Source organism: Entamoeba invadens, assembly GCF_000330505.1.
Source record: "Entamoeba invadens IP1 unplaced genomic scaffold scaff_1105074726495, whole genome shotgun sequence".
NCBI classification, from domain to species: domain Eukaryota; phylum Evosea; order Mastigamoebida; family Endamoebidae; genus Entamoeba; species Entamoeba invadens.
The window spans coordinates 9,238-20,772 of record NW_004443761.1 but is presented as its reverse complement, the minus strand read 5'-3'; the positions used below and the strand labels follow the sequence as shown (position 1 = coordinate 20,772).

General features: G+C 29.3%; 2 protein-coding genes across 2 annotated transcripts; both read right to left on the bottom strand.

Annotated features, from left to right (window-relative positions):
* Positions 1-6,131: 6,131 nt before the first annotated feature.
* On the bottom strand, positions 6,132-6,515 carry EIN_108420 (hypothetical protein; the record flags this gene model as incomplete). Its single annotated transcript, XM_004261413.1, has 1 exon — positions 6,132-6,515. One exon carries the CDS (start codon positions 6,513-6,515, stop codon positions 6,132-6,134), a length of 384 nt encoding a protein of 127 aa, XP_004261461.1.
* Positions 6,516-7,240: 725 nt separating this feature from the next.
* EIN_108410 (protein serine/threonine kinase, putative) lies at positions 7,241-11,194 on the bottom strand (the record flags this gene model as incomplete). The annotated part of the gene is made up of 1 exon (XM_004261412.1): positions 7,241-11,194. The coding sequence occupies one exon, from the start codon at positions 11,192-11,194 to the stop codon at positions 7,241-7,243; it is 3,954 nt and encodes a 1,317-aa protein (XP_004261460.1).
* Positions 11,195-11,535: the final 341 nt, after the last annotated feature.

Below are 11,535 nucleotides of genomic sequence, written 5' to 3'. Positions count from 1 at the left end.
AACAGCGTGTATATGACGGCATTGTGTGGGAATTTCCCAGATGTTATTACAAATCAAGAAACCCAAACAAAAGTGTGTTGAAGAAATAGAACACCAAATAAAAGATTGATTTTGAAAGAGAAAGCATTCAATGGCAACAAAACCAAGAAAGAGAAACGGAGCAAAGGAGGGCGGAAAGAGATTCCAGACGGACGACAATCCAGCGCCAACAAAGTCATATGCACTTGCTTCAATCATGCACACTGAACACGAAGAAACAACCCACGAGAAGAAGGAGAAGAAGAAAGCAAAGAAGTAATTGTATTGTATCTCTGATTATTTTGTTAAAGGAATAATTATTGATAGTTAACAACTAATAACTAATAATTTAGATTTTAAGTATTTAATTGTTAAGTAAATCTTTGTTTTAGTTATAAACTAAATAATATAAAGCATATCTTAAAATGGATTCAATAAAATGGAAATAGATAATAAAAGTGAGCACACGTGGCCGAGTGGTCAAGGCGTTGGTTTTAGGCACCAATTTCGAAAGATTCGTGGGTTCGAACCCCACCGTGTGCATTTTATTATATTTTATTTAATTAGTTACAATCGGTTTATCAACAAATATTTTAATTCAAATTGGAAAAACATATAAAAAAAGTAAATAAATTTACAGTTGACAAAAAAATAGTCAGAGACCAAATAATTTTAAGAAGTGAAATTAATAGTTTTAAAAATTTAGATAAGAACTATTATAAAAATAGATTTAAGTTTCTTATTATTTTTTGGTGTACTTTTTTTCACTTTTTAAAAACCCGTTATTTCCAAGGTAATCAATGAAAAATACACCCTTCTAACAATTTTTTGGTCAACTTTAGTAGATTTGAGTTTATTTGTATTATAATTGTTATTTTAAATTATAATAATAAAAAACCGTATATGAATTTTAGATTAGATGGATATCTTTTAAACATAAACATGACACGTTGATGTTTTTATATTATAGTAATTTATAAGTAATATTTACTACATTTTTATCACATTTTAAACTAGAAATGGTAGTTGTTTTTATTAGTTTTATAGTACTTTATTATTGCACAAAAAATAAAAAATATATAGAAGTATATAAATTATGTGGATTTAGGGGGGACCACATTTTATCTATATTTTATAATACTTTAACTAAACGCGAGGGGACGGTTTTCCAAAACCTGAAGGGGCGAAGCCCCAACGCGAAGCGGCATCGAAGATGCAGTCTCATTGAGCAAAGTATCGACATATGTGATGTCTCTAGAATCTCACATTCGTTTCGATTCTTCGTAGACACAGTCTCCTTTAAAAACCTTTGGTCCGTTCGGTTTAAATTTATATATAGTAAATTTATATTAATGTAATTTTTTATCTTCCTTAAAATGACTGAACAGTATACGAATGAAGCGTTTAGAAAGTATATCGAGCTTTGTCCTTTACGACTCTTATATAATGTAGTGTCGGATGAAGACGTTGACGAATTTATAGATGATTCTGAAATTATTAGTGAACTTGAAAGTGAACATGTAAGTGAATCTAGTAACGAGAAACTCATGCCGAAGGCTGATGAAGATATTATAGAAAATTATAATTATTCTGAAGATGAATTTAGTGAAGATATAGATGATTATGTTTATTATAATGAAGAAGATAATAAAGTTGTAGCTAACTTAGAATGTGATTCTACTAAATTTAAAACAAGAATTAATAAATTTAAAGAATACTTTAATGAGTTTATCAGAAATAATAATATAAAAGATATAATTGTAAAATATTATGTTAGTCCTAATGTTGTAAAAAAGGTTATGAAATAGATGTGTTTAAATAATAAGAATAATTATCAAAAATTTCAAAACTTTATGGATCATGGTTATTGTAAGGAAAAGATGGAAAAATATTTTACGTTAATGAAATTACACTTCAGGTAATTTAATAGATATTTATGGTCCGTACGAACTGTAGTTCTGAGGTTTTCATAAACTGTAAAAACAAAGTAATATATTTTACATCTTATCTGAAGACATCTATTGAGTATGTTATTTTTATAGTTAATATAATAATAGTGTTATATTACTTTATTAATAATATATTTAGTAATGTATAAATAATATATTTTTATTTTTATCTTAATATAAATGAGTACAGACAGGGTCGGCCAAGATCCAGTTTTTAAACAACTTCTTGGCAATCTCTAATACGTGTCAGTTCATTTTAAGTTTTAGCATATTGTCAACAAAAAACTTAAAAAGTTTTTTAGAGTTAAAATGTTTTTTTAAAAATTGGTAAAACTATAGTTAACGATTTAAACAAAATTTCTGTATTGTTTAAATCATCATTACAATGTGTTATAATCCAGTTTTAAAGAACAAAAATTGAATAGTAAAAAGCATATGAAATTATTGGATGCAGATTTTTTAAAATCAAATAATAATATTCACTCATTATAATTATTGAATACACAAAAGATATTTACAACCAATAAAATTTATTAGAAATCATTTTAGTGATTTTAACTTAAAATTTTTATTTTAACAATTAATATACCTTTTCAACATACGCATTATTATTAATTGTAAATATATATATATTTATATATATGTATATTTGTCAGTTTAACAAAGGTTTTGAATAGTTCATTCGTGTCCTTTTTAAATTAAAGTATTAATTAAACAATCAAATAGAAGTAATTTTATTTTCTTTTGCAATAATACAAAACAAACAATGTATTATTTTTCGAATGAATAAACAATATTACTTTCAAAACAGTAAAACTTATCTTTAGTTAATTTTCTTGATAAAAACGATTATTCATAATACGATAATAATCAGTCAAAATAATAATTATCACCCAAATAAAAAAACATTATCAGAGTAACTTTGAATAAGTTTCATTTACATGTATAATTTACAATTGAAAGGTTTTAACGTACAATTATATCAACACAAAGATATATGTATATTGTTGTATTTTAAAGTAATTTGAAAACAATTTGGTGTCTAATATAAATTATCGTTTATTTTTCTTCATTTTATCTTTTGGTATAAATAATTGTGTTTTGTCATTTTCATTTTGTTTTTCAAAAATGATAATGTTATTTACCATTATAATGTTTTTTAAGTTTTTTTCAATAACACGATCGTTTGGCCGACCCTGGTACAGATAACACTTCTCAATCAAAAACAAAATCCTTAAAAACATTTTCAAAGATTTGTTTTCTTCTAACAAAACAAATCAAACTACAAAGACCGACCCATTAAAACAAATAAATACTTCTGAAATTATTAAAATAAGAGATACGACACAAAGAGGAATAGAAGACACAACGCGTGGCGGAAAGGAGTATCCAGAACAAAGTTCCAGCAAAGCTTCAACACCAAAAACAGTATTTGGTATGTCTTATTCTCCAAATGACGAAAGTGAAGATGAATATTATATTGACGAGAAACTCATGCAGAAGGCTGAAACTTTTTCTGATATTACTTCTAAACATATTATAGCTTTACAGAAGATAATAAACAAATACAATTTAAATGAAATAAATATGTTAAAACAATGTAACAAATCAATAGATATACTAATAATAATCCAGAAGTTAACTTTATCAATACAAAAGATTTATATGCTACAATTTATATAAATGGTTATGTATTTTGTAAAATTAAAGGTAAACAAACATTAATTAAGAAACAAGTTAGAATTACTAAAAATGATCTTGACAATAAAGTCAAAAATATAGAGGGCGAAAAGCAAGAACAATTAGTATTATTACTTAATAAAATAGAAGAATTAGAAAACAATCAAAATAATATGAGAGATGGAATTATAAATAAGATGCTTCCGATATTAGAACATTATATTACTGTTAATAATTTAGATGTTAGTAAATTATTTGACGAGAAACTCACGCCGTAGGCTGAGAATTAATATTTATAAATAGATACTTTTATTTTTGTAACAATTATAGGTTCTGGTATATCGACACATCCAAAGGATGTGGAGTCCACACCTGCGATATCATAATCTGAGTTTACAGCTTTAATTATTTCATCATGATTTAATATTCTTGTTTCTAGAACGCTAATCAATTTGTTCAAAGCATATTTATCTGTTAAAGGATATGTTTTACTCCAACCTTCATTCGTTTGGTAATTACATATTACATTTTCACTACTTTGTATAGTTATAAGATAATCATTCAAATATTCTTTAAATCTTTCCATTCTTCTAATTGAAAATTTTTATCCACATCCAATATCGACAAATAAGGATTTGTTATCTAAATCATATTTAACATAATCATCAACATCTTTATCATAATCAAGTTTTTATTTTGTTCAGTCATTTAAGGAAAATAAAAAATTACATTAATATAAATTTACTATATATAAATTTAAACCGAACGGACCAAAGGTTTTTAAAGGAGACTGTGTCTACGAAGAATCGAAACGAATGTGAGATTCTAGAGACATCACATATGTCGATACTTTGCTCAATGAGACTGCATCTTCGATGCCGCTTCGCGTTGGGGCTTCGCCCCTTCAGGTTTTGGAAAACCGTCCCCTCGCGTTTAGTTAAAGTATTATAAAATATAGATAAAATGTGGTCCCCCCTAAATCCACATAATTTATATACTTCTATATATTTTTTATTTTTTGTGCAATAAAAAATAATTCGAATTACACAAACTTTTTGTTTTTTTTAAACTTAACTTGTTTTTTAAAATGTTACTTTTTATGAAGTCATTCTGAGAGGAGTGGTATTTACATCACTAAGTGTTACCACCAAAAAGAACTTCAATCTTCATTAAAAATATAATTTAAGCCAAGGTCTGTCATGGAAGTAATAGATAATATTGGTTATCCTGTTATGTATATAAAAATTAGTCAACAAAACGATAAAAGTTTTCTTTCTTCAGTTAACGATAAAGTTAGAAATAGATTGTTTAATTTGTTGGGAACTTGTTTAACGATAACTGTGAATGCAAATTTAAAAAAAAATAGCCGTTTATACTCTCCTTTATACTATTTGCGAAAAACAAATACAAATATACAAGGCAACGCACATCAGAACCAATTGTCCAAAACAATACCTTTTTTGTTTACACAAAGGTTGTTATTCATAAATTATTTTTTATATTTCCAAAGATTCAAAAGTTAATTGTATAGTCTTTATTGCTTGGCATTTATATCATGATAAATCAACAGTTCTTAAAGAAGTACACAACACCATTTCTGATGAAACAAAATTATTGTTGATTAAAGATGCCAATGATGGAATTTCAAGTTCGTTGTAAAGACTCAACAATAACATCGTAATAGATGCACAGAAGTTATACAAGATAAGATAACAGTCAACAAGGTATAACAATAAGAAGCAAGCGTAAAATTAAAGAACTTACTTTAATTTACTTGAAGATTTCAATATTGTTATATTCACTGGTATAGAAGTTCGTTTTTGAGTTGCCTTTGTCTGAATTTGACTTCTGTACAAGAAAATGATAAAAGTTGTCTTGTGGTTGATGATACACATTGCACCAACAAATTTGGCAAAACATTTTTTGCGGTTGTTTAATAAAAATAACATCAAAACACACTTGTTGTGTTTTTATACGATTCAACGAAAAGTTCTTTTGTGATTTTCCTCTATGAACTAACAAGTGAAACGAATAAAAGGAAAATGCATCCTGTTGGTTTTTCACGAGACATATCAGAAGCATAAAAAATCGGCATTATTGGAGGTGTTTGATTCAAATACAAAAACACGTCATTGTTATTTACATATTGGAAAAAAATTGAAGAAACATTTTAATAAAAAGGAAGAAATAATTGGTCTTTTTGTGTATCAACAAACCTATTTAATTATTTTATTATGATTAAGTTTTTTAAAAAGTGTAGTTTTTAATGGTTAAGTTTTTATTGTGTAATAAAAAATATAAAATTTTAATATATTAACTAAAATTGTAACAATAGTAAATATTCATTTTTAAAACAACAAAACCAATCAAAAACATGAAAAACAATTCAAATGAAATAAAAATTGCAAGAAAAAAAGATTTATTTTTTGCTCTTAATTTTATTGACTGCCTTTCTTGCTTTTGCTTTGATGGTTGCCTTTTTAATCAAACCCTTTCCTTTTTTGAACCCATTTTTACCTTTTTTTTCAATCCACCCTTTTTAAGACCTTTTTTAACACCTTTTAAAAGACCTTTTTTACCAAGAACCTTGCCAATTTTACCTGCACCTATTTTCCCCACTTTTCCGGCTACTTTACCAACTTTCCCTCCAATTTTTCCAACAGCACCAGCGACTTTGCCGTTGACTTTTCCAACTGCAGCTGCTACTGGGCCTGCAACGGCTCCAGCTCCGACTTTGGCAACAGCTTGAACCACATTAGAGGCTGCTTCTTCTTCGAAGTCGAAAAGATCGTCATATTCGTCCGATTCATAAGCACTCACGAATGAGAACAATGTGAGTATCACAAAGAGTGTAATAACGCTTTTCATTTGAAACAATATAACTGTTTTGAGATCGTTGTATTATAAACGCCAATTTAATTTTAGAACAGAAATGTATTGATTATTTTGTCGAATAAATAATTATCATTTGGATTGTTATTCATATTAAATACAAAGGAATTTTGGGTATTTTTCAATATGTTTTTTATTGTAAAGTTTATTAATTTCGAACAAAATGGGGAATTCTAAAAACAACGAATTAAAATTAGTTTGGAATAACACTGTTATATTTTAAAAATATAAATATTTTTGTTTTATTGAATGAAAAATTACAAAAAGCTGTACAATAACACTTTAATTCTTGGGCTTTTTTCTATTATTGATAGGTTGATTTGTCAAAAACAACAAATTGAATTATTTTTTTTCTCTAAAATAGTTGAATGGTACTCGGATTGGTTAGTTTCGTCGATGCTGAAAATTATAATTCATCATATTTTAACATCAAAGCGGAATGTCCAAACATGTGATTTAAAGTTTATACATAAAATTTGTTGTTTTCTAAATATATTTAATTTTATATTTACATCTAATTTAACACATACATATAATATTATAATAAAAAAAATAATAACATTTTATATATTTATAAGAAAACAACGAATATCAGTTAAATAAATAATTAAATGACTGTACCTTTTAAAAAACAGTCAATTTGCAGTGGTACGTTTATAGTATAATAAAACAACATTAAAACAAATGCATAATTATTTCAATCACAGTGCCTCAAGTTTTAAGTTGTTGTTATCCTCGATTGTTCTTTTAAATAATTCCTCAAATTCTTTGACAATTTCTTGTATATCTGTTCTTTCTTTCGGATCTTGTTTCCATGTTCCATTTAAAATCTCAACAACGTCCTCGTCTAATTCACTTGTCTCTGGTCGTTTTCCTTCACATACATAATTTGCTATTTGGAAAGCAAATTTAATTTCCTTATAAGCCTTGTCCCAAATAAAACACTCATAACATGTAATTCCAAAAGCATATACATCTGCCGGAAGTGTATATTTACGACAATTCAACAGCTCTGGCGCCATGTATACGGGTGTTCCGATTCCTGTTGTGAAAGTCATATCAAAAGCCGTTGCTCTATTTACGTTTCTTGAGCTTCCAAAATCACTCAATTTTGCATTGACCTCGGCTGCATATGAATAGTCACATATCAAAATATTCCCTGGTTTGATATCTCTGTGTAAAATACCATTCGTGTGTAAGTAAGATACTCCTTTTGCCGCGTCGAGCAAAATTTTTGTTTTCAATTTCTTTGTTATTTTCTTCTTTTTGATTTTTTCAATGAGGCGCATGAGACTTCCATGTGCCGCCAACTCCATAATGATCATTCGACTGTTACCAATGTGTACAGCACCAAAGAATCTAATAATGTATGGACTCTTCATCTTGTCTAACATCTCAACTTCGTTCTCAAATTCATCACACAATGTGTCCCCATTCGTTATGTTCAATTTCTTAACAGCTACTTTGTTTGTTTTGTAAATTCCTTTGTAAACAAGGCCAAACCCACCCTTTCCAATTTGCTCTAAATATGTAATCGAGTTGTCGTCGATCCATGTCGATAAAACAGTCTCTGCAGTAAATGGAATGTTCTCTGTTATTTCCTTCCCTGTTTTTAAGTGGCAATAAACCACTCCTAAATTCCCTGAAAAGTCTCCCGAGCAATTTGGTGTTATTGAAACAGTGAAGGTGCAACATTCATTCGATCGTAGTATAACTACGCTTGGTACTATTTTAAGACTGTAACTCTCCATCTTCTTTGTTGTAATTTGCAGTTTAATTGTATAATCGGACTTGTTGCCCAAAACAAGCGAAGTTTGAGTTTCTTTGTTGACTTCGATTTGGTCTGGAAATTGAACGGATTTGACACTTGAAAGAAGTTCTTCTCCCAATACACAGAGTTCGACTGCATTTTCTTTCAAGGAAATGACTCCTTTGTCTTTTCTCTCTTTCTTTCTGATATGCATTTTAATCAATTTTTGACCAAGTACAATCATAACAATGGCCACTATAAATATTGCCACTACAACACAAACTACTATTATTATAATATTGCGCTTATACATTTCACTTTTACATGATGTTTTATCATCAGACAGTGAATACCACCGTTCACATTCTTCACAATACGAGTTAAAGACGTTGACACAATTGACAATGTAATTCCTCTCTTTACACATTCCATCTGTCAACTCCCAATTATTTAAACACTCCAAACAAGTGTGTCTGTCCGTGCAACTTTCACAATTTTCGGAACATTTTTCACACCTTTTTGAATTTCGGAAATAGCCCGATTCACATTGTAAACACCCATTTTCATTATAACTAGCACAATTATGTAAATTAGATGCAATTTCGCATTTTAAAGACTCGTTTCTGAAATAATCCTTTTTACACATTTCACATGAAAATTCGTTTTTACAAATCGCACAATTGTCGTTGCATTCAGAACAAGACGAGTTGTACACAAAATACCCATCAGCACATAACACACAATTCCCAGCCAAATTGAATTCTTTGCATATTCCTTCCAACTCAAAAAGTGTCACACATTTCCCATTGATTAACACGGTGCCCGTTATACAATCTTGACACTTCTCAGCATTTCCTGTGCATTTCCTACACTTTATATTACAGGGTTGGCACATATTCAATTCTCCAGTATAATATCCATCTTTACATCGTGAACATCCAAGAAAATCGTATTCTAAACACTGGTCCTCGTCAGGTATGACTAAATTTTCTGTACAAGTGTTGTTAAACAGTTTTGTGTTTGGAGTACACTGGTCACATATGGTGTTTGAGTAAACCATACAATTTTCTATTGCTGGAACACACGTACCATCTGAAGAGAGAGCATATCCATCAGTACACTTTTCACATCTGTTTGATACCAATAAGATACAATGTGTGTTATAGCAATCGTCATTGGAATCCAAAGAATATTCAGAAGCGCACTTCTCACATTTTTTCTTGTTACATATGTCACAATTCATAAATTTTGATGAACATTTTGTACACATTAAATTGGACACAAAGTAACTTTGGGGACACGAGATAACACTTGTAGTGCTTGTTACAATTTGGGCTGTGCTTTTCAGATTTTTGTTTTGGTTATTGAAAGAAGTGACATCAAGTGTTACATCCTCACACATTCCATCTCTCATTATTTTTCCTTCTTTACAAATTTCACACGTGTTATCATTGCATGTCAAACAATTTGTATTACACGAAACACTTTTTCCATTTACAAAATCGAAGTAATTTGATGTTTTAAGACATATATCACCCAAAACTCCTCGACAAAGATTTTCTGTTTTACTTGCGCATTTCCCACTTTTTGCCATGAAATAATCTTTCTCACATTTTATTGCAAAAGTCTCGTTGTTGCACTCTAATGTATTTTCCGGGCATTCAGCATATTGACTATTACCAAGATAATATTTATGTTTTACATATTTCCCTCCTCTTCGTGTATATCCATAAAGTGTATTATTCTTGTAATATGCGTTGTCGTATAAATTGATCTGGTTCCCATTTGTGAAATTGAAATACCTCTCCGATAACACCATATACCCAACAACACTTTTAATAGGAGAAAATTTCGTGTAATCCTCATCTATTTTCGTATATACTATTAGTGGCATATTCGACATTGCAACGACTCTATAAATAGAATCCGTTAGCCCAATATCCAAAGTGTCTACATTCGGCTCTACAGCAACATGATCTTTACAGTTTAGAAAATAACGAGCAAACGAACTGAAGTAAGCCATTCGTTGGGTAAATCCAGCGCTACACTTTGGAATGTAACTTTGGAACATATCTTTTGCTCCACTGTTTCTGAATGTGCCATACAAGAAAATTTGATTGTTTGAATCCATAGTGACATCAACTTCCTCGCCGACAAATTCTATATATAATATTTTATTATTAATTCCAGAGACAGTGACTTCTTTATTTTCTGAAAATACCATCAAGTGATTTGCTTCACTTGAAGTGTAAGGACAATTGGGGTGTGTAAAACTGTATTTTGTCTCTCCAAGCAAATACTCGTTCATGTAATTTGTTCCATTCATGTGGCAATATACGGTAGTATTAAAAACGTCTTTATTTTTGGGGCACACCCGTTGTACTTTACCATCACCAATCAATTTTATTATATCACTATCAGCACCCGCATGGATCTCTCTAAACCCAAATATATCAAAACAGTCAGCCGCAATAAACGCGTAAATTTTGACTTTCGTATTTCCTTTCATAACAGTAAATAAAGGTGGTTCTAATATGGAGGGGTTCTTGACGTGTGCAATTGAATCGTAATCTAAAATTACTGCAAAGCACTCCCTATACCTTTCTATCAAGAAAACATCTATATTGCAATAATCAGAAAGAATAAAGTGTTCGGAATACAAATAAAGTGATGCACCAGATTCTACAGTGACTTCTAGTTGTGTGTTCTGCGTTGCATTACCAAAGAAGTAAATACCCTGTCGTACTTCTATGCTACTTTTCTTCGCAAAAAGACTTTTGGTCGCATTGAAAAATTCAATACAAGATTCGACTTTGACGACAGTAGATGGGTAGAATGTGATATTGGAAAAATCAAGAAAGGACAGAACACAATAATCAAAAGTCACGTTTTCTTTTATATTCATAAAGTGGACGTCTGAATTCGTTAAAAAATCGATTGTAGATGCATCATGTGTAATAAATAAAGAAGTGAATGTTGTTTTTGACCCATTTTCGAAAACAATGTTTGATTTATTGTGGAGAACAATCTTTGAACTTTTCACGTTCGATTCTCCCACAAACAACAGTCCAGCATTATCAAAGATTTGAATTGAGTTTTCAATTAAAAACTCACATTCTTCATTAAAAACAAACGTTGATTCATCATTTAAAACAACCTCATTCAAATCATTATCATGTTTACCTTTTTCCGAAATAAAAGTGCCTTTCAAAATCATTTTAGAATTATCAGAAAAAAGTTGTTGGA